Source organism: Plodia interpunctella, chromosome 22 (genome assembly GCF_027563975.2).
Source record: "Plodia interpunctella isolate USDA-ARS_2022_Savannah chromosome 22, ilPloInte3.2, whole genome shotgun sequence".
Taxonomy (NCBI): Eukaryota; Metazoa; Arthropoda; class Insecta; order Lepidoptera; family Pyralidae; genus Plodia; species Plodia interpunctella.
This window is the reverse complement of record NC_071315.1, coordinates 2,886,705-2,912,304: the sequence shown is the minus strand read 5'-3', so window position 1 is coordinate 2,912,304 and position 25,600 is coordinate 2,886,705. Positions and strand designations below refer to the sequence as shown.

At 36.1% G+C, this 25,600-nt stretch overlaps 1 protein-coding gene across 1 annotated transcript in view; it reads left to right on the top strand.

The window, feature by feature from the left end:
• fus (fusilli) overlaps positions 1-25,600 on the top strand; it is a 55,909-nt gene that overhangs the window by 6,527 nt on the left and 23,782 nt on the right. The window contains exons 2-6 of the mRNA XM_053762062.2: positions 16,086-16,178; positions 21,274-21,356; positions 23,772-23,959; positions 24,546-24,635; positions 25,307-25,361. Of these exons, the coding sequence (XP_053618037.1) occupies positions 16,086-16,178; positions 21,274-21,356; positions 23,772-23,959; positions 24,546-24,635; positions 25,307-25,361 (509 nt within the window). The remainder of the gene's footprint in view (positions 1-16,085; positions 16,179-21,273; positions 21,357-23,771; positions 23,960-24,545; positions 24,636-25,306; positions 25,362-25,600) is intronic.

Genomic DNA, 25,600 nt, shown 5'->3' with positions numbered 1-25,600 from the left:
TTCCGGCCAAGATAAAATTAAAATGATGACTGCCTGACGTGTTCGGAGGACATGAAGAGGTCCTATTCTAGGGCGGAACCATAAGCCGCAAATAAATAACATAGCAAGCACTCTAAAGAATCACAAGGATCGACGTGTGTCGCTCGCGCTGTCTTCCTAATTATACAACTTTCACTGTAATACGGCCACGTTTACCAAACGTGACGAAATATAAAACATCTCAATTTATGACGTTATTGGTTTTTGCCCGCGACTTTTTCCGCGTGGAAATTACATATGAAGACTACTCAAGACCGTGCAAAATTGAGAAGAAATAGTAGAAAAGCGCCTGGGCTCGGAGGCTTTTTTGGCTGAGAAAACAACAGGGAAAACGGTGAGAGAGGGAGAAATTAATTATATAAGCTTCAATTCATTGCCTGTTCGGGTGTACCTATTCTTCAGACGTCGACGACTTCACCGGATTGAGCTGATATTTTGTTTAGTTTGAATGACAGTACAGTATTATGAATGCATGACCATATTGACCATGGTACACTCAGGATTGGCTGCCGACCAGGTAACTTATCAACGGTTTAAATATACGGACGTGACATAAGTATGTGTACACTCTGACGATAAAAAAAGCTGGCGTCAAAAATGTATTTTTTAATCGAAGCATACATATAGTTAGATCTAAACATACATACAAATAGATCATAGACCTAAAACAGACACTGGAAATTTGTTTTATAATTAATTAGATTTTGCCTGCGGCTTCGCCCGCGTAAATTTACCACGGAATCTGGATAAGGATAAGCGACTGGCTACTCTTTGAGGCACTCAAAGAAGGGCTTATAGGGGCAAAGGGAGACTGCGGAAGAGATGGCGGGAGTCATGGATGAATTACTGCGGGGGTGAATAAAGATTTTTGGAAAAGGAAAGGGAAATGGTGGTGGTGTAATGGTTAAGACGCCCGCCCGTGGATCGAAAAGTTCCAGGTTCGAATCCTACTCGTGCCATATGAGTTTGTATACCAATCTGATTCATGTATAGTTGTTTTCATCATCCACCACTTCCGGTGAAGGAAAACACACGATGTTTTCCTGCAATCTGGTTGATTATTAACTTGTGTGTGAAATGGAGAAGGCAATGGCAAACCACTCCATTATTAATGCCAAGAAAGTTGTACAATTCCACGTAATGACCACAACAACCCTCAGCCATGAGAAGAAAGGGGAGTGACCCCTGTAGCGGGACACATATACAGGGTAGAAGAAAAGATTCTAATACATCAAAGAAATTTAGATTTTCCCCAACACAGGTTAATTGCCCTCAGAGCAAACAGTCGGCCGAATGTAGCCTGATAATGATAAGGTTTAGCAAAATCATCTGGCACTGATAAGATAAACCGCAACATATCGTGGGATATTTTGTACTATCTGCGATCATGTTATGTTCATATAATAATATGTTGCACAAGATATATGATATTTTCATATTTATTATATTTTTTCATTTAGTTTATTTAAGATTAGCATAATTTTTTTTAACCTACACTACATTACGCTATCAAGCCAACGATTTCAGTACAAATTCGAAAATATTATATGCTAGCCTTTACCCGTGGCTTTCCCCGCGTTGGGTTTCCCACAGGAACAGTTATTTTTCCGGGATGAAATCAATACTTCTAATCGTGTATATGCAAAATTTCAAGAAGACTATATAAAGAACGTAAAGGGGTTTAACAAACAATATTACTTACTCATTTATAATATTAGTTATAAACTTTCTATATAGACTTGTGGAGCAAATTGGCAATACTGCCGGGCATTATATATATATATATGTACAGTCAACCGCACTAACCTACCCAAATTAATTGCAAGCTCGCCGCTTACCGTGTCATAGAGGCTCATGCAGGGCATGCAACTTGTTGTGTGTACCTCAATGATTGCGCGTTTGAAATTTTAAGGTTTAATTTTTTTTTAGAGATTTCTGTCGGAGTGTAAAATATGGTTTTAAATAAATAAATATACCTATTAGGACAAATCGCACAGATTGAGCTAGCCCCAAAGTAAGTTCGAGACTTGTGTTATGGGATGCTAACACAACGGTAGTATAGTTTATAACAAATACATAAAACATCCAAGACCCGGGCCAATCAGAAAAAGATTATTTTCCATCATGACCCGACCGGGGATCGATCCCGGGACCTCTCGTTTCAGGGGCAAGCATTTTAACCACTGCGCCACCAAGGTCGTCAATCGTCGTCGATCAATTTTATTATAGTGTGCTTTGAAGAACTGTCAAATTAACAGATTTGCTGACACAACCACATAGTTCGTTTGAATAGCTCTGCCTACATTATCTAGCTCATCTGAGCGCAGCTCCATCCTCAGCCTCGGCGTCCAGAGTGTGCTTTCCTACTTTTTAAAACACTAGCCGCGCCCCGGAGCTTCGCTCCCGTGGGAATTTCGGGATAGAAAGGTACCCTATGTGTTTTTCCAGGTTATTTCTACCTGGGTACCAAATTTCATAACAATCGGTCAAGTAAATTTTGTGTGAAAGAGTAATAACCTGTACATACATACACACATCCTCACAAACTTTCGCATTTATAATATTACTAGCGGCCCGTCACGGCTTCGCTCGGATAAAAGCAAAAAATTATACACTTAAAACTTGCTCAGGAATCACATTATATCTATTGGTAAATACCGGATGAATATCTGTGCAGTAGTTTTTGTGTATATTGCGAACGCGAATAATTTGTAGGGACAGAAGGATGTACCTACATTTTAGATCGTTGATGTCTTTTGTTTCAGCGATGTTTTTCTCTCTTGAAAGTCACTAGAATATGTTTCATGAATTTTGATATATAGATACGATAATGGAGAAAGACCCATGCGTCTTTTTATTGTAAAATTCCCACGGGAGCGTAGAAAATAAGCGGTGACAAAAAATATGTTTATTCAAGTGAAAATACATAGAAATGCTAATATAGCTTGTTTTTATTGAGTTATTATATTCATAATTAATTACTGGTTATCGTTTTATCAGTTAATTATATCTAAAGTATAATTATAATTGACCTCAGTGAGCATCGTGTAGACATTAAACAAGCTTACTCTCAACTAGCTTTTGCCCGCGTCATCGTACGCGCGAAATTACAATATTTACAGCACATATATCTTTGTATCAATGGTGATGTTTAGTCTGTAAATACTCGTAAATGTTAGGGGGATTACCGCCAATATTAAAATGATCATTAAAAATCTGACAAGAAGCCGTGAAGGTTGCATTACTCGTATATACATAAATATTTATGGACACACACAGCCAACAGCAAAGCAAATTACCTTGCCTTGCTCCCGGCTTTGCTCGGGTAAAAACATTATACATTATAAACCTAATCCTTTCTCAAGAATTACACAATCTATTGGTGAAAATCGCATGAAAAATATTGAGGTAGTTTTTGAGTTTAAGCGTACAGACAGAGAGACAGAGGACGTTGTTTTATAATATGTGCTAACTGTGTGCCCATGCATCTCACATCAGGCAACTTTTCTGAATTATTTAATATCTATATCGTTTACTGTTACTCCCGTGGGAATTTCGGAATAAAAAGTACCCTAAGTGTTATTCCAGGCTATATTCTACCCGTGCGCCAAGTTACAACAATCGGTCCAGTAAATTTTGAAAGAATAACAAACATACTTTCGCTTTTATAGGATAGGATAGACGTTTCTGGACTGGACGACGATTATATATAAATACTTACTTAGTTTTTAATTTAAGTAATTATCACGATCTTATTAATTGCTCATCCTTTGTGAAAATAAACAAGGCCACGTGTAATTATTTATACTTAATCGATAAATAAAACCTTTTTTATAGATTGGTTTGATTTGCGGAGTTATCTTGAAGAAATCCTTGGCGTATTACTTTAATTCAATTACTAATTATTGCCCGCAGTTCCGCCTGCGGTAGTCCATGTTTGACCTTCTGTATATCTATTACAAATTTAATCAAAATCGGTCCCGCAGTTTAGTTGTGAAAACCTCACAAACAGACTGATTTATTTCGTGTACAAAATTTAATCGTTCTTTGGATTTGTCAATTACTGGTGTCAGATTTTATTTAAGTCTCCTAAAGACATATGTTACGACTTTGACGACTGCCTACAGACCGATTGAATAACTGAATAAATAACATCACATACTAATTCCAACTTTCACAATTCCTTTGGAATGTTCACTAAATCTCAAGCATAACTTTATATAGAATTTCAAGAAGTGGGCCCTCAGACCACACGCACATAAATAAATATATATCACATACCTATTTGGCTAGACAGACAGACTTTTATAATCTTAGTATGAATATGCATGCCTTCACAGGCACTTTTTCACGTCATAATATAAATTAAATAATATTTACCGAAGCTACAAACTACTAGCATTTCGGAACGACCACTGCTGAGAAGAAATGCCGAAAGAAAATCATTTAAAAAGTGTTGGTCCCTATTAATTATCCATATATAAATATGGATAGCATGGATGGAAGTATATGGATATCAATAAGCCACAGAGCATAATATGTGTCTTTACGTCCAGGCTAATCTATCCATGGGTACAAAGGGTAATCATAAGCCTTTAAACAATAAGAACCCGGAATTATCGCTAAAATCTTAAGATTAAATAGATATTGTAATGCCGGCTCCACACTATCGCGGGCGTTCGCAGAAATTTAGTAGATTCGGCATACATTGATGGCTTTTCATTGTGGTAAATAAAAGCACTCACACAAACAACGCGTGCATTCGCGTCGGCATATGACCGACTTAGGTGATAGCGTGTAGCAGGTGTAATTAGTTATACACAAATCACAATGTATGCCGTTAGTTTTATCTTTTGTTTATGTATTTCCGACTCGATCGATTTTTGGCCCCTTGAATTACGATAATGGTGAACGTTCAGACGTGACACGTGTTTTTATACTATTGTAGTATCAAATAATCGTATGATTATGAGTAATAATTTAAAAGCAAACCTCATCGTTTATGACTTTCATTTTATTTATTTATTTAAACATTATTGGACAACACGAGTTACCATTTGGTGGATTTAATGCCACTTAGTAATTCTCTCTCAAACAAAATAGATTGTTTTGTAATTCACTTGTAATGCTATTTCGCAAAAAACGTCATAAAAACACAATATACATAAATCATTTTCTAACAATGAATTTTTTGTTCTCAATTTTCTTTTCGCCGCTGTGGTTTCACTATTTTATAAGCATTTACGTATAAAGCACTACATAACATAGACTTAGTACAATAAAATCATTTTTAAGGTCACACTTTCACTGCACGCAAAGTTGACAGTTTTCATCCGGGGTCAAAGGTTTAAAAATATACGACTACCATGGATTTAATAAGTACTTTGTACGCAGTACTTACTAATTCCATGACGACTACACGTATGTTTTACGTATGTGTTGTCAAACTTTTTTGAAGACAGAACCTTTTAAGCATTTGACGGATCATGTGCTTGTTTCACCATTTTCTTATACAATATCATATTTTAGTGTTAGATAAACTAGCGACTAGATAAATCTGCTTGGAATTAGCCAAAAAATTGAGTTTCACATGTGGATATATAGGGCTACCTATATATCCACATGTGAAACTCAATTTTTTAATATTACTTTATCAGCACGCGACGTACCAGCCCCATGCTTGTTTTATTTTTACCGACGATGTCGACAAAAGTCGACACTTATTTTTGGTTTACTGTTAGAGTTCCTATTTTTTATTTCAAATAATGACTTCAAAATTGGTTAATTCATTTTACTATTCGTTTTCTAGTCGGTACTTTTACGTAGGGAGCAATATTTTCGTGGAGCACTGGAGATTATGGTTTGTGCAGCTCTAAGTTCTTCTATTTGTTGTGTTATATATATAGGTATAGAATCAAGTTAAGTTCCCTAATCAAAGCTTATTCGAGTATGAGATCCATAATATATTAACATTGATTCTTTTGCCGTTTGTGTTTGTAACTGTTTCTTAATGCTGGAAAAGATCCTTCCATGGGACAAGTCTGCTGTGCTGATGCACTTGCTTTTTCTATTTCATGTCTTACTCTTTTGCCGCTTTATAAATTAAAATTTAGTTCTCTGATTAGACTCGGAATTGACTATCTTCGTTTTGTCCCTCTCTCTCTTTTCAATATTGGACATTGAAAGAACGAGACAATACAAAGTATAACTATTCCGAGGCTAATCAGAGGATAACATTTTTATTAGTAAGGGGGAAATTATGTCATCATAAATTAGTTAATTGAGCAATTCGACCATTCCAAATTAAGTGTTTGTGAGATCTCTAATCCTAACTATGTAGTAATTAATTAGCTAACGGTTTTCACTACAATAAATATTTAATTTTACTTCACTTTTACCTACGGTTAAAATTACTTTAATTTGCGTCCAATCTGTAAATATAATTTATAGAGACATAAATTTCCAACGCGATAAAGCATACATTGTCAATTTAATTGCGAGTTGAAGTACCAGGGTAGCAGCGCGCCAAGGAATTAGAATGTTTAATGCTTGTCATTATGCAGGGCCAAGGCTTGGCCTCCGCTCCCGACAAGGCTCCGTGCGTTCATGTCACCCTAGTACACAATTAAGTTATATTATCTTTTAAACTGTATGTTTATTTTATAATTTTCTGCAAGGGAAGTAGGTACGTAAATATAAATTAGGTTGATTTAAGGTCTGTGCGCACCTGCGATTTTTTGTATGGAATTGTACAGCCACAATTCCATACAAAAAGTGCACGGGTTTCGCAATCTATATGCACTTTAGTTGTTTTTCATTTGTGTTACGTGCAATAGTTTTTATTCAACCAAGTAGCATCCGACATATTTCGTAGTAGGTATAATCAATTAGAATATGTTTCAAGTCAAAATAATTTTTAGCATGTTACTTTACCAATACTGTGTATATAATCTATGTACCAATACTGTATTATATGGGATTTCCATACTAATAAATTTAAATTTGAAAATCTGTCCGCATTCTCTGACACTTTCACAGCCAGACCACTGGGCCGATTTGGATGAAATTTAGAATAGATATAGGTAATAATGACCCGAATTCAAACATAAGCTACCGCGCGCGGACTTGCGGGCAACCTATACTATATAAGTAACACCCAATTGTAAGAATATAGCAGCATCGTTCATTTCGGATAGCTGCATTAAAAATAGTGGAAAACAGATAATCATTATGGTAGTTAGTACAGTTCGTGGTTTGTTCCTAAACCACAAAATAATACACGTAAACAGAAAACCAGTCTCGCTTGCATTAATTATAGCTATTAGAACCACTGCCCGTTATATGTTTTCCTTTTGACATCTGAATATTTTTGATATGAATCAGAACGCGTAATTATTTTAAACTAGCGCGCAAAAGCGCGCGGCTTTGCCCGCGTAAAATATTTTTCCTGGATTAAAGGTGTCTGTGATGTCTTTCTTCATACTCCAAACCACATGACGTACCTATGCAAAATTTCAAGAAGATTGGTTGAGTAGATAGAGCGGGAAGAAGTAACAAATAAACAAACTTACTTTCGCATTTATAATATTAGTTAGGAGGAGAGGGGAGAATGTGAGCAGTTTTATGTTTAGCGGCTCGTCCCGGCTTCGCTCGGGTAAATATATATCCTAGCTAATATTGTAAATGTGTAACTAAGTTTATTTATATTTATAAAAAAATGTTTGTTTTTTTGTTTGTTACCTCTTCAAGCTCTATATCTACTGAACCGATATTCTTGAAATTTTGCGTACATTTAATTTGAACTATGCAAAAGGAGATAGGGTACCATTCATCCCGGAAAAGTAACTGTTCCCGTGCAAAATATACGCGGGAATAGCTTGTAAATTATGTACCTAAACTTATCTTAACAATCATACTTCAACACTTAAACATCGAGGCAGAGGTCTTTGTTTTATAATATGTAAGGATTCGTATGTTGAAATAGCAATGCTCAATACATAGCAAGTACTGGAACACGCAAATACCAATATTATAGTATTTTCTACACCCTTCACATAACAATGTTTGCCAAGACATTACTAAACACTTTAGTCTTCTACATGATAAGTTACCTTACAACTCTATTGTCACGTAATAAAGACGAATTTGCAATGAATTTAATGTTGATGTGGTCACTGTAAGAGAATGTGAAAACCCTTTTATTTGATATCATATTTACTTTTCTAAGGCACAAAGGTCAAAAAATACACGTACTTTTGTACTTAGACTAACATAAAATATAAGTGGTTTTAAAACTGTAAGATGAGCTATGTAAATAATCGTATGATAGCTTTTGCTCGCGACATTGGACGCTTGAAAATTCAGATCTTTCCGTTTCTGCGGACAAGAGCCTCGATCTTTGACATTTTCCCAACATATTGCAATTCTGTGTCCATAATCAATCGATATAATCGATTTATCTCTGTCAATATCGATTGATCATTTGCAATTAACGTCATAACTGAGTGTGAATACCTCGCAAAAGTTACTACAAACATTATATTTATCTAATGGTCCACACTGGCGTCATAGTGACATCATACTGTTTTTGTCCATACTATAGCGCCTACCTCTATAGTAAATAGATAAACACATTCTATATTTAGTTGAGGTTATTTTTGATAATCGATTATAATAATTAGTAATATTTGATAGGTTTTTATTAGATGAAATTTTTGACGAAGCTTGTTGCGGATATTTCAAATGTTCAATATTGACGAAAAGTGTTTGTGTGTTGACATTTTTTTTATTCTATGTATTATATTACTAATTATAAATGTGAATGTTTGTGAGGATGTATGTATGTTACTCTTACCTTACCTTTACTCACTTACTCTTTCACGCAAAATGTAGGACATGGATTGTTATGAAATTTACTACACGGGTTGAATATAACCTGGAAAAGTATGACATAAACATTGATTTTATATATTAGGGACCCGTGCCACAACACATTATACACCCAAAGCTTCCTCAGGAACCCAATATCTATTGGTGAAAACGTTGGCTTGGGAAAAAGGTGGTTTTTAATTTTATAGCGAACAGACAGACGCGGCAGTGCACTTTGTAAAAACAAAGTCCGCCGCGACTGTCTGTTCGTCTGTAAGGACTTGTGGAATTCTTATAAAAACGGTAGTGACACGGGGTAAAGAAACTATTATTTTCGTCGAAGTCAATACTATTTTAACTGTACTATTTACCAACTAACTGAAAACACATCACATACATTAGAACTGCCTCGACAAACAGCTTTGTGTTTCTTGTACAATTTGTTTAAATCCACAAGCGTTTCAAAACGATGTACGTTATTTACTAATAGCATGTTGTGTTCAATATTAGCATAGCATTAGTTAAATGCATTAGTTTAAATATTCCTAGTTCTTTGGGGTCAGGTACGACTCGTTTGAATAGAGAATATTATTTTATTCAAAATAGGAGATCTGATAGCACCGAATTTTCATGCGGTTCTCACCAATAGATGTATGTTTTCTGAAGAAGGTTTAGTGTTTAGGTGTAAAGATTGGTAGGGTTGTAACATCCATATATTTAACACGTGGTGTAATGTCAAGTCTGTGTAAATAACACATAAAATAACTTACCTAATAGCTAGCTCGGCAGACTTGACATCTAACCTGCGCTAGCGCAATTAAACAGTTTGTTCATGTGATGACTGACGACCCAGGAAGTCAAGGTAGGTAGGTATTTATTGTATGCAAAATTATTACTTGCGAATAATTGATGGCTTGGTGTAAAAGAAAAGATCTATTTATACTTACTTTGTAATCTGTTATTTTAATAGACGTATCTATAAACAGATTTCGGGTTAGATTATTATTTTTGAAACGGTGGTGGTGTAATGGTTAAATGGCATGTGGATCGAAATCAAATTTCATAACAATCCGTCCAGTAGATTTTGCATGAAAGTGTAACAAACGTAGACACTTCCACACAAATAGATATATAATGTAACAAATTGAAAGCACATGTGACAGTTTATTTAATGATTATCAAACAATATTGAAACGAAAGTTACGGACATTGATAAAAGAGATAATTCCAAGAAAGTTTTAAAAGTTTAAACTAGTTACTTAAACAGGCACAGGAAATACTGTAGGAAAGGAAAGTACTTTCCCTCAATGTCGTACATACACGAATGTAATTTAAGGTTGTTTTGTGTGCTATCTGACACCAATCCAGAGCGCAGCAGTCTCCTACAACCGCAATAACAGCAACCTAAAACTTTTTTAAACAAGTTTATTTGTTAGACAATTTAAAAAGAAAGTCGGGGGCTTTCAATACTCATTTCGCTACAACTTTAAAACTGCTGAACCGATTTTGCTCAAACATAAGAACCACCGTATAAAAATTAGCTATCAAATATTAAAAAAAAAACTCATCCAAATCGGTTCAACTGTTGATGATAGCTCATACGTACACAGACAGACAGACACACCTAGCGGTCAAACTTATAACACCCCTCTTTTTGCGTCTGGGGTTAAAATGTCCAGACCTGAGAAGAATAAAGGGGTCATGCCATAAAAAAACAGCATTTCTCAAAGCTAGAAACTTAACTAGCATTTCGAAACAACCAGTGCTGAGAAAAAATGTCGTAAGAAACTCACTTAAACAGTATTGGACGTTAATATCTGAGATGGCTTACAATTAGGAATTTTAGGAATGTCTGACTTAGCGGATCCTTGGCTCTGAGCCCAACGGCTGAGGAAGAAACCGGAATACGCTCAGAGAAAGAGAAATTCTCTTACTTACGGAAAGCCTTTTTGAGTCTCTCAATTCAATCTTACGGATTTTTCGGTTATTTCCTTCGCCATTGAGCGTCGGAGGATCTTTTAAGTAGTCGTGTGCAACTACGGTACAGTCCGCTCAACGTAAGATGTCCCGTTGCAATATGTGCTACCGGTAACCGGTTGGACACGTTATTGATGTCGTCGCGTTTAGGGATTTTATTCGTGAAGCGGACTATAGTAAATAATGACATGTACTGGAGCGTCAAGTATACAATAATAGCTGTCATTTTAAAAATAATAGTGAAGTGTCTTGATGAGGCACCTGTCACGCGATATTTTGTATAGTATAAAGTCAACTCTACGCGGCGGTGATAGAGGCCAAATTTGATGTTAATTTGGACAGGTTCATGTTCTGTTGACAGCATGAATAGACCGGTTTCTGCATTCGAATGTTTTTTGTTGCTTTTATGTATGTATTTAGGGTACAATGCGTTGTTTGTATGAAAGCATTTATTTACCGCAAGGAAAAACCAGCATTCTACTTAGCTTTCGTTCTAATTTATGGTTGATGTGATACATTATCTTGTAACATAAGACGTAGTATAAATCTCTCTCTCACCTTCGCGTGTCCCGGTTGCATTCGGAGCTGTGACGCCCTAACGCCCAGGTTTTAGGTTAAAAAATGCTATTTAATTTGGAAGATTTGGCTACGATTTTACGATTTTATTTATATTATTATTTAACCGGCCTGGCGTCAACCCTCTTTGGGAATGCTATTGTTGCCTATCAGCTGTTAAGGCTTTGTGTTCCTTTGTCATCACATCCACGGGAGGATATAGAGTGGCCTTATTCTAGGGCCGGAACCACACGCCGCGAGGATGTAGTATTTCAAAATAGAATTTGCAAAAAACCTAGGAGTAACTGTTTGATTTTTAATACTGTATTCTAGATAACGTATCATGCTTAAAATACCTGGCTTAAGCAATCTAAGCAAATTGTATAAAATAATCATGTTGATGTCTAAAAATAAATAATAATAAAAAAACGAATATGAGAATAACAGAGTTCCATGTGGTTGACGTTAGTGGTCGTTATGCAACCGTGTCACAGCAAGTCCGCGTGTTGCAGTCACTTTGTCGTCACAGTTTGTGGCTGCCCAGTCATTACGAATAAAGTCTAACGAATAGCACCAATTAAGAGATGTTAATCATGCTTTTATTTTTATTATAACTGCTTTTGTAATGTAAGATAAATCCAAGATGATTAGCTAACTTGCCTGCGGCTTCTTTCGCGTTAATTTAAATCTCGGGAACAGTATTTTCTATATAATATTGTACCTACCTTTATTTCGAATGTATGTATTTGATTAAGTTGTATCGAATTGTATGCTTAATCATGATAATTCGGTTGAGTAGTCAAGCACGTCGCGAAATAGCACAAAACAAAAAAAAATGTCACCTTTACCTATTTGTTTACTTATAGCCAAAAGGTAGCAATACATAGGTAGCAAGGTAGGATTTTGTTTGAAATAATTATTTTATATATTTAAGTGAAATTTACCTGCAATATAATACAAATATCTTTATTGTCCATAAAACAAAAACAGTACAAAATAATACAACGATATACGAGTATAGCCCTTCCAGCCAACATTTGAGAATACCGTACAATATTGAGCTATTTGACAATCTTGAGCCATTGACAATGAGACTGTTTAACCAAATCCCACGGGAATCGCGTACTTCCAGGTTAAAAGTGTTAAATCCAAGTTATCAGCTACCTTAATACCAAAATTATTATATAAATTAGCCCAGCTGTTTGAGCGTGAAGATGTAACAAACATACAAACTTTCGCCTGTATAATATAAGTGGGAAATGTGATGAGATGAAGTTGGTATTAGGTTGGTTGGTTAACATCAATTTTGTTATATTATTATTGTTAAAGGCAGTGTTTTGACATGTTTACTAGTAGCCTAGGAGCAAATACATTATAATAACACGCCGCAAGTCCTTAAATCGCGTCGTGTAGCATTCAGTCCAGTTTAGTCCCACACCCAAGACGTCGCGTAAGCTGCTACACTGTTGCCATTGCACTACACTATGTCTGACCGTAGCAGGTTGTTCAACTTTCCCAACCGTATGAATAAACATATTTCTCTGTTATCTACTACTAGTTGATCTTGATGGGAATTCTATTCATATTTCGTAGCTCGTGTGGTATTTTTTACCTATTTGTTTTATCAAATTTTATAAGTTTGAGTTTCTGTTTTGTCTTCGATGTTTTATATGAAGTTAATGCTAAATGCATTCAATTGTTCAAGAATTTGAAAAAATTAGATACCTATATCCTTTGAGTAGGTACTTATTCAAGTACGTACATTGACTGATACCATTTCAGGTCACCCCCGATTTAGTACACGATGAAAGTCATTTTGCACCACATATCCTGGAAAAGATTCAGATGAAGAATAATGTCTGTGTATACATTCCAAAGTATACATATAACTAAGTATAATATAAAAAACACGGCGACAATTACAAGAAAATTCAATTCGGCTTCAATATTTTCTGTTCATGGTACCTACATATTTTTTCATTGTATGTAAAGCGCGAGCTGGGTCGCGACACGCATTGCGCATGCTTCGGTCAAATGTCAGCGACGACAGAAAAGCGACGTTAGCTAGTTGCGAAGCCACTCGTAAACGACTTTTGTCAACGTCGTTTTTACAATTTTGCTTCGCAATTATTTAGTTTAATATGCTATATTATACCCACCTGCAAAATTTACATTCTTAACTTTGGACACTGAGACAAAATAAATCTCTAAAATTGATCAACTTGATTTAAAAGTATTTACTTAATTCTTTTTTTTTTTTCACTGTGATATATCCATCGTTTTCATTGAATAATTTTATTACCTTCTTGATAATAATAAAAACGAAAATTGTAATGTACTTAACTTTTCAATCAATTTTCACACTTTTACAGCAACATTCCAATTTTAATGGCGCCTTTATCCCGCCCGCCGCCATTTTAAATCTCATTCGTGTTATTGTTTACAAACAGTCCAAGTTGTTGATTGGTAGAAAAGAAATATAGGTTATCGTCCTGCATTGTGATTGGCGTGGGGTCGGCCGTCCCAGTTTGAAATTAGAAACATTTAACTTCTGTATGATTTTTAGACAAAGCTACCTACCTATGTTTTGTCTATGATTATGATTAATAATTGAAGATTGCAGATTTGCTTCACAACAGTCTAAAATTATTTATTCTGAATCTGTTGCAATATAGGATATTTTTATAAACATATTATTATCTTATTGAACGTAAAACCAACTGAAAATAGCGGCCCAAAGCCGCGAGGGTTTCCGTATGCTGACCTCCAAACCTGATGATGATCATTATCTTAGAGATGAGTGTATGAACCATTTGTTTAGTATTACTAGGGTAGTTAGGTACATATTTTAACACCATATTAGACATAATTTGCATGGTCAAAATAGGAAATAGATATGTTAGTAAACTAAGAACGGATATAAACGGAAAAATCCACGCTTAACACGAAAATTAAATCAGCTTTCACGTAACACGTTACAAAGAAAACTTATTTTTAATGTAACCGGTTTTCTATGGCGTCCAGTGTTGAGAACCCGCTTCATGTGCGCAATAGCTCTTTTCATAGTTGTCATAAAACGTACCAACCAACATGTGAAGTTATTTGATTGCCAATTAGAGTTGCAACGTTAATATTCTTCGGATAATCGCCGTTTACGTAATTGACCTTTGACTGATGTCGCGTATTGTTTATGATTGACAATGACAACAGAGTTTAAGCTGTCAACTTCTCTATTCGTGGGACTTACGCATGCGCGAAACTCGAAGCGCGAAGACGCATAGGTGTCTTTGCTTTTATTTTAATTCTTTGTAGTAGTTAGATTTTAAAAATCTAACTTCTACTTCAATTTATGCCGTTTTTGTTTTGTGTAGGTATGTGAATTTTTGTTATTAAGTTGTATAGATTGCTGATATTATATTTTGAGGCATTTTTTTTGAGAAATTGTTAAGTACTTTAAAGTTAACATACATTTTTAATCAGAGGAAAATATCATATACATAGGCGTTAATACACAATACGACAGTTACCTATTTCTGATAAGCTATTAAGATAATTGACCAATCAATCAGAGTTATGACAAAACGATCAAAGGCTTTTAACCCAAATGGACGCATCATGTGCTAAATGATTATGATCATTATACTTACAGGTTAAATTTGTAATATTGTGTGGTCCTACCCGCAAACGCGTCATTTAGGCCAACACATACATACAATACAAAATATTTTTTTAGGGTTCCGTACTCGAAACCCTATTACTAAGCCTCTGCTGTCCGTCCGTCCGTCTGTCCATTTGTGATCAGTAAGTATCTCATGAACCGTAAACAGTTGAAGTTTTCACAGATGATGTTGCCGCTATAACAACAAATATACTGAAAAAAATATAGATATGATTTGTTGTTGTTTTTTTAGATAACTAGGTTTTTCAACTGATAGAAGGATATCTTGTACCTAAGCTACAAAATAATAAAATTATACACGTAATGCGATTTCTTTTACATTGAAGGGTATAATTTATTTCTCAGTTTCACTAAACGAAGGTTTTGTTAATGTAAATTATATGAATAACTAATGTACCTATAGATAAAAACTTATGTTGAATTGCTATAAGTACGTACATTTTATTAGTTAGTATACTTAGTCCACCGAATTTGCAAGAATAGATGATATGCTGTCTTATCTATATCTCTTCTGAGCGTCGGTATATCTGCCCTGGCCGTCCTTTTCCTACTTTTACGTCTGCACTTCGCACGGTCGTCGTGGACATCCCTGGTTGTCAGACTTTGGCTCGCATCATCCCTTACGACATCAAGCCTTTATTTTTATTTATCTATATGTAATGTACCTACTTACTTAAGTACTTAAGTTAATCATGAAATATTGTATCGTTAAATCATTATTCCATAACACAATCCTCAAACTTACTTTCGACTACTGTCAGTATAAAACCTAGTGGTAGGTAGGACATAGAGATCTTTATAATGTACTTTTACCATAAATTTTGAATGGGAAATAAATGATTGATTGATTGTAGCTAACTAATCAGTGTAATTTGTCCCTAATGTATTATTGGCCGAATGGCCCAACCTCGCCATACCCTGGCGCCATTTTGTTTAAAAAATAACAATATTTTGACGTTTATTACAGATAATAGGCGAGAGAGAATATGCAGTGAGGCCCACGAGGAGGCCGTCCGAGGAGCTCCAGACAGGGCAGCCTTTGGAGGTAGTTGTACTGCAGGTGAGTACATACATTACGTACGTGTATACTAATTACTGAATAAATGATTTAATTTTGATTTTGACAAATCGCGTCCTGAAAGTCCAAGCAATATTTGAAATGTCAGTCTATCAATATAGAACGGCCATTGTTTTTATCAGCAACTGTGGCGCTGGATTTTGGCGGCAAATTCTATAAAATAATCGCAAATATGATGTATGGGCTTCGACGCTCAATGGCTAAGGAAGAAACCGGGTAAATGATCAGAGATCGCAAATGTGATGATTTTTTTGGTTTATGTCCAACCAAAATGTCCCTCGGTGTAAATTAAAGTGTCTTCCCCCAATGTATTTCACAAAATCTGTCTTTCTCACAATGACCTATAACCATAATAGGATAAAAATATTTATGGAATCTCAATTGACTTAATTTGTCTGGGTAAAAACAAAATGCTTAAGGTATTTAAATAAAAACAAAACAGACTAAGTGTATAATTAATTATCACTATCGTCACTTTTATTAATTACGGGATTTAGGTACTATACTCTGATTAAAATATATGATGTATGCAAAGCTTTTTGGCTTCATATCTTTGTTTTCGACATTACAAAAAAGTTTTTGACTTTACTAGTTAGAAAATAGCCAATTTTAAGTTACATTACAAGCAATAAATGCTTGTATAAAAACAAGGAATCAAAATCAAAATAAATGCGTGTAGATGTCACCTTTGGTCAATGTCAACTAGTTTCTGGGCATTCCCATCATGTATATCTGTAGATCTAAACAGTTTATGCGTCTATTAAGGTATCTCACGTGTAGATCTGTATCTTGGAAAATCACTCGTAATCGTAACCCTTCGACCTTCGTACAGAAGGTCTCATAGCTGCTTTTGTATGCGTTCCAGTCCTTACATCCTTACAAATTATAAAACAAAGTCTTCTGCCGCGTCTGTCTGTCTGTCTGTTCGTGATAAACTCAAAAACTACTGCACGTATTTCATGCGGTTTTCACCAGTGTGATTCGTAAGGAAGGTTTAGGTGTGTTGTTTATTACGTTTTTACCCGAGCGAAGCCGGGACAGAACGATAGGGATCAGATAAGTTAAGGTTACTGAAAATAATGCAAAATGGAGAAGAAGAAGCTCTATACTAACCCTCTATACTCTATACTACACCTTAGCTGAAAGGCAACAATATCATTCCTAAAGAGAACTAACGCGATGTTACCACAGCTTAAGCATGTACTTTACTGGTAAACTTTTTCCAAACAATGTATAAGAAATGTACCTAATTAAACCCGTCGTTTACTAACAAGAAAAGTACGTAAAAATATAAACATAATCTTTTAGCAAAGTCAGCAATTGGCAGTCAGAACTTCTTTTTGTTGATCTATGAGGAAACATAACAAACTTGAATTTTATTACTTATTCTATAGTGTGCTCGCGTTGACATATTCAAGTGAGAATAACCAAAATTAACAACAAATCACGTACTTACTCTATAGAAGTAGTACGTCACGTCGGAGCCGTGAGCCAGGTGCATGGTGTCTCTCTCTCTCTTCTGAGGGTTTTTCTAGTTCCTTCCGTTCCCATAGAACGTCGGGTCAGGGTGTCTCCTCCACTTCACACGAATATCGGCGTCCCTATTTATCAGACCATTGTCATATCATCCTCGACGACATCAAGCAAGCACTTCTTGGGTTTGCTCCTTCTGCCAGGACTGGGCGGAAGCGATATAACCATACATTTTTTCTCCTATGCAATTTGCTGGTTTCTACACGACGTGGCCGTACCAGTGAAAGCGACACTCCTGGTGTCAAGTCTGCTATGTCACGGACACGAACGCTGCCACGAATGCTCTAGTTGCTCTCGGTGTTTTCATCCATGTGAAAGAATTTCTTATAGTGGCAGTGGTATTATAAATATGACGCCATTGCTATATAACTGTTAGGAATTCGTACGATCCACACACGCGTATTTTGCGAAGTTGTTATGTTAGGCGTGGAGTCTCACCGTCACCTCATCATAAGATCAAAAATATGTTTTTAACGGCCGAGAAGATTATCCAACGAAACTATGCCATTTTGTTTCAAAATTGAGCTTGAGGTTTCGTTCCTATACGTGAGGTTTCCTCTAACTCTAATTTCTGAAGTGAAAGTGCATGAATGACAGATTATTTTATGCAATTAATAGGTAATTAATTAAAACACTGCATAATTCCGTATTGATTTTTCTAAAACTGTACATATCACTTTCAATAAATGAAAATATGTTTGCACGCTTTTTTAATTTTATAAAATAGCAACAGCATTATCATGCAACTTGGGTAATATAATTTACAAGTCTATTCTTGGATACGTTTTTATATGAATCTTCTACACATACAGATATATACCTACTTGTCCACTTTTTGCTACTTTACGTCTACATTGTTTACAATCAATAATTTAAACATACGACCGTTTATTTGCACATCCTATCGGCCGGTCTTCCACACGGAATAAAAAGTTAACACAGGCAATGTTGGGTATGTAATTATAACCAAGGTGAAATTCATTTCTGTATGTACAATGTTGCATTTTGTTTACAATTACAGACTGGCACCTAAACTGTATGTCTGACCATCAGATGGTCATTTTAGCACACACTTACCTTACGCTGTTAATATCGAACTGTAGATCTCACAATAAAATTCTGAAAACGTAGTCGTCGCTCCCGGTCTTCAACACGTCAAGTTATCTGTGGTTAGCACGAATTTTTGCGAATACGAGTCGCAATCTACAAATATTATAACTAAAAATAGTCAGCGTTTCAATCGTCCGTAAAAGAAATAATTACCATATACATTTTGTCTTTGTCGATAAGATGTCGTTCTCGCAAGAGCTCGTGCTAACCCTAAGTGCTAAGTGGTGATGTTAACCCGTTTGCTAACTGTTTCCCGCGGGTTCGACGGCCTCGGTCCCGCAAGACGCGACACACTTTGGGAGGCTGCGTCCTTCTGCTTTTGCGAACAGACATGCATATCAATCTGTACGAACAGACACACATATTTCATATTTTTGTTATACCCTAAGAAAACATTACAAAAAATCATTAAAACGAAATTACACACGTACGAATTCGCGACCATAGACTAGTGAAGAGTTTGTTTGACTTTGAACGCGCTAAAAAATGAAACCAACAGATTCTGGTCTATCCTGACCTGATTGATTAATGTTATTAGACAGACCTATTTATATGAGGATGGCTATAGGGAAATTATAATCCCGAGTTTTCCCGAAACCATACTTCTTCCCATAACTTCTAATAAAGAAGATAATAAAAAAAATACTTTCGACTCGAAGAAAATTTCCGCCAATCAAAAAGCCTTTCATGCAATTAGCGTGCACCAGCTAAAACATATTAATCATTTTCTATAGAATCAGCTTCGGGTATTGTACATTAATAAAAGTTGTATGTCGCCGAAATCTGGCTGGGCTAAAAGGTACACATAGGCAGGTACATAACCAGTTTGACCACTCATGCTTCAACCTGTGGCTGCTTGCAACATCAGTAAATTAAATAAATGGTCAAAAGGGATATGGATTGACATTTACAATCGAATAGATCTCGCAAGTGCAATTTGAACATTGGAATCAAAGATGACATGGTACAGATGATTTAGACAAACCTGTTTTTCTTTTTCATAAAAAAAAGATAAACCATAATACCTGCAATACATGCTAAAGTATGTTTTGTCGCATAGACGGAACGAGACAAAACATGGTTTAGAGGATAGGAAATACCAAATATGGAATGTGTAGTACCTATTTGTCGCTGTACAATTAGAATAGAGCGGTGTTATCGCGCCAGAGGGCAGCACTAGAATAGGACACAAGTATTTTAACAATGACCAGTCTTAAATAGCATGAAAGATGATTTTGACTTGTGCATCAACAAGCAAAACACGGTTGCTGCTTCACCAATTTGAAAGAAAATAGAGTCAAGTTTTTTTTACAAAAATGTCGTTTTTCCCATAACTTTTTAATGTCATCAGGGAGATCTTGCTGTATTTAACGCGTGACAAAAAATATGTCAGTGTAGTAATTTAAATTTTGTAAGTATGTAATTTGAGGAGCTCCCTTGTTGGGTGTTGATCCTGGGTGCATCATCATGCTTATCACAAAATTGATTGTTATGTAAACTGTGACGTGGAAAATTTTAACTCTGTCGGACAAGAGGAAGTAGGGATTTGATTAGACAAAAAACATCGGGACAAGTGAAAAAAACGTGATTTATTTTCCACAACACATCACACACATACACACACTGCTTGCAGTGTATTTTATTATATAGGGGGGTGGACTTAGCCTAAGGCCTAAACCAGGTTAAACCTGTATTTCAGGCCTCTGAATCAGCATCAGTAGAAGCCAACATTCCGCGCACTAGGCTCGAGACACAGCCGCGCGTATGGAATAAAAGATTACGTTTATTGTTGTAAAAAAAAAAAAAGAATGTTTTCCTTTTGATTGGACATTTACATCATAAAATAAAGTATTCTTTATAGCATAGTAAATTATACGTAATTAGCTAACTAATTATTTCCAATATTGACCAAGATGCATCGAGACCAAGGCTGTAATATCCTCCACGATATAATAAAGAACTACTCCTATTTTGTACCTCCATCATATTTAGAAATGTTACCACAAACAAATTGTTGGCTTGATTGGGTGTACCAAACATAATAATGACACTTTAATTGATCAGTTTGTTGTTTGATCAATGTGGCATTATATGTATTTTACTAGATGGGAGTTCGCTCCCATGGAAATTTCGGGATAAAAAGAACTCTATATGTCATTCTAGGTTATATTATACCCGTGTACCAAATTTCATAACAATCCGTCCAGTAGATTTCTCGTGAAAGAGTAACAAACGTAGGTACACACACAATACATCCTCACAAACTTTCGCATTCATAATATCAGTAGGAATTTTTGTTCCAAAATTATTCCCTAAAGGCCTCCTTAGGGATGAAATGTATGAAAAACACGGAAGACTTGACCGGGTAACAAAAGTACAAAAACTACTGATGAACTAGTTATTTATAACTAACACTTTATTTTCCTCGTTTCAGTTCGATGAGTTCGTGCGCTCACTGCAGGTGGAGCCACATTCACCTCTCTTCAGGCTGGTCACGGACGGACAGCCCCCGCTCAGGTAAACAAGCTTCAACCTTCCACACAGAGCTCCAAATATGTCACACATAAAGGTACAATCTGAATTCCATGTCAGAAACCAGATGTTGACATATTTAATAGTTCTTTGGGGAAGTTCCAAGTGATATCATTATTTTAATGTACAGTCAACAGCACATCAAGTTACTCTGCATGAACTTCTATGGCGCGGTAATAGCGGCGAGTTCGTAATGAATTTGTGTAGGTTGATGTGCTTTATAAATTTGTTTTATCGTATAACAAACTACAATATGATAAGGAAAGAAATAAAAAATCTTAATAGTGTAATACAACTACAAAAAGCATAGCATGTACTCGTAGCCTGTTAAAAGTGTGTCTGTAAAAGGGCTCGGAGCAGAAATGGTTATATGTCCGGGCGGAAACTGAGCGTTATCGCCCTGTGTTATTTAAAATTTCTGGCGTAATTCCAATCTTCCAATCTATATTATATGGGTGAGTGCTTAGCTTAGTTACAATGTGCAAAACTTGATTTTATATCAAGTTTTGCACATTGTATCATAAAGTAGTTATAACTTATTTTGTCGCGGCCAACAACTGAACCTATTTAAATCTATATTACATCAGTAATACTAAAATTATATTCTTCAAAAGTTCGTACCATAATACGCGTATTAAAATCGGAACCCTGATAAGGAATAATGACAGGAAGATCACCGAATTGAAATCAGTATGAATGTGAACTCTGATCCGGCGCTACGGGAAATAATACGGCCTGCTCATTTTCATATGTGCCCTAAAACGTAGTTGTATGAGCGAATTAATGGTTGCGCGTGTCCATTGCACGGTTCGTGACGATAAAAAGAAAATATAGAAAACGCTATTTAGATCTGTGCGTAATGTACCTATACACAATAACTTAAAATAGTTTTTTAGTGTGTGAATTCTTTGCGTACCAAAATACAGAAATATGTCACTCACTGGTAATAGTAGGTAGTTAATGTATATATAGTAGGTAGGTAGGTAGTTAATGTTATAATAAAATAATGGCGTGAGCCACTAGCTGATGCTTTTTGTAGTGTATCGAATAAGGGGTTTGGGGGTATATTTGGGTTTATAATAATAACACTTTAGGTACATATAAAAGTTCACAAATACACATTAAATCGGGGTTTGAAGTAAAGTTCAAAGTTAAAACCGTGAATAGTGTGTGAATGGACACGTGCCGCATTAACGCCGGATGCGCACGAGTTGCTATCGCCACTATCGACCAGCGATCTGCGTCTAAATACCAATAACCCACAATAACCTGCCCCAATAGAATAACAACACAAACATATTGTTCGTCTAAACATTTTTCAAAAAGGAAGCGTTGATACCAATCTTTGTGCAAATGAAGGTTAGGTCGATCCTTTGTAATGCTTTGACTGAATTCTTGAATCGTAAATGTATTTTTTTTAATCTTCAGCTCATTGGAAACCTGAAGGTGAGCCATTGTATTAAAATGCGCTCATATATCACAGAGGTGCAAGGGCATTTATCAATACCTTCAAATCAAACATGAAAATGTTCAAGAATTATAAGGTGTATTGGTAATTCCGACAGGAATTTCTAAGAAATGACTAGAGGTCTATGTTTCGTTTAATTAATCGAAGTTATTTTATATTTACAGTCATTATCGTTTTACCTCTGTGTACTCAATAAAATTATGTATTACTAATTGTTTTAGAATATTAAACATGTTATGAGGTTCTTCAAATCAAGCATTTAAAATTTCGAATCATATTTTTTCGTGTAGGGGAAATTACGAACTATCTTGGTGATATGAAAATAAACAAAAATGGCGCGAAAATCACTTGAACTTGAAAACTTCATGCTACTGCTATTCTTGATACTAATGCCTCACGTCCATAATGCAAGATGGCGGCTAGATTAATGTTGGCAACAAGGAAATATCGCTCAGATTAGTAGATTTTTTTTTTTTCGAAATTACCACAATGCACTATACATGAAACATTGTTTTACAAGCGGTTGCCGTAGCGAGGTCCGAGCTGGGGGCTACTATGAAACATAAAACACGTACACGTCCACACGTTCTCTCTTTTTTTAACACGATGCGTACACGATATGGGAAAAAGAGTCAGCGTATGGATGATAGTAACTGTGTTACGTGTTCTTCCTTCAGTAACATTTTTTCCTACAAAAATGATATGACATTTTGCTGAAAAGAATGAAGGTGCCTTCGGTAGGGTATGGCAGAGATAATTGAAAACTCTTCTTATTGCCTGTTACATAACAGGGAGAAGTGGAGGACGCGGAACCTCCTGTACCCCACAAACGCTGGGCCCCATACTACTTATCAATCCATAAGGAAGGCATGTGATGTGCCCCAGCGTTTAATGGCTGATGATGATTAACATCTTGATCATTTTTATTCCAGACAATGTCTCCACCCAGAAGCGTGCAGCAAGGAGCTGCCACTGCCCACATACTACGCGCGCTTCCACGACCTCCGCAAGGAGTACGTGCGGGCGTACACACTGCGTGCGGTGACGCCGCCGCGGGCGCAGGCGCCCCCGCCGCCCCCGCCGCCCGACCACCCGCAGTCCCTGCACGACATGTTGACTTGTATCCTTTTATATCATCTTCTATTTTACATGACGGAGGATCTTCATTGTCATAATGTCAATAAAGGTACCACCTTACCCTAGCCGACAATATGGTAGCATATTGTCGGTAAAACAGCTTGTATTAAAAACTCGTCGGCAAATTGTTGAATTGGCAATTTGCCGAAAAGACGACGTGCGAGCGTTGTGATGACTACTCGTAGCTCTTGGTTTTACAACAAATATTGACCCTCTTGAGGAGGGAGGTTATGGAGTGGTGGCGCCTTACCATTTTACATAGCAAATGTCTTAAGACGTCTTTACACCACCACCGCTTTTATATATTTTATTTTTCATGAAAATCCGGTTAGCCGTATAAGAGTAACTACACACGTCAACATATTTGCTATGTCAAATGGTAAGGCGTGACCACTCTATATCCTCTCTCCTCAAAGAGGGTCAACGTTTGACACGACGTATCAAATTTAGGGTATTTTTTTATATACTACCGTGAATACCTGAGATTTAGAGAGAGAAAGAGCTAGATTCAATATCCAATATTGTGCTTAAAGTAAATGAGATATATTTTCTTAACACCAGCATTACAGATTTAGGAATAGCGCCGTACACAGGAGAAAACTTCTACGCGGCAGAAGTCAAGGACATGGCTAGCATCATACAAAGGATAATAGCTGATGGTGAGTACAAACATCTATCAGAGGGCGAAGTGCGGGTTTGCATTTTACTTTTCACTATCGAATCGATTCGACAGTGAGACTCAGCGAACCAATCACATTGCTGTGTGGTTGCGTTGCGTCACAATGGTGCGTCACGATTGGTTAGCTGTGTCTCAGTGTGAATCAACTCTATGGTGAGATGTAAATTGCAAAGTCGCACACAGTAAGCGAATGAGTAATGTCGGCTGCTAGTACACACTATCACCGAACATTATGACGCAACGACAACCACACCGCTATGTGATTGGTTCGCTGAATCTCACTTCGAATCATCGATTCGACAGTGAGTAGAGAAATGCAAAACCGCACTTCGAATCAATTCAAAGTAAGATTCAGCGAACCAATCACATTGCTGTGTGGTGGTCGATGCGTCACAATGGCGCACTGTAATTGGTTAGCTGTGTCTCACTTAGAATCAATTCGCGATATTCGATGGCAAGAGCAAAGTCGCACTACGCACAATGGCGACGCGAATGCATTAACTTTCCGTAGTTTATATGAGCAAATCCGTACGAATAAATAGTACGGCGAAATTTCCCGCGATAGTATGGAGCCGGCATTCAGTTTTCTCTTGCCTTTAAAGTTATTTTAAACAGACTACTTAATTGATAGGTAATTTCTCTGTTCTACAGGATTCCGGTTAGAGTTGCCAGAGACGGTGGATTTAGTTTTAGAAACTGGTATTTGGTAAGTGTTTTCAATTCTCATTATATTTGTTGTAGTAATGGTGGTGCAGTATTTTTAATAACCTCTAAAAATAAATATATGTGTAATAAAATTGTAAGTAGGTTAGGTATGTCTGTACGTAGGAGATTTTAAAGAAAAATGATGATGGGAGGTCTTTATGACGCGAATTAGTCCTTAATAATAATATTTAAAAAGGTACAAATTAAAGAATAAAAGCAGTAAATTTATATATTAAAAAG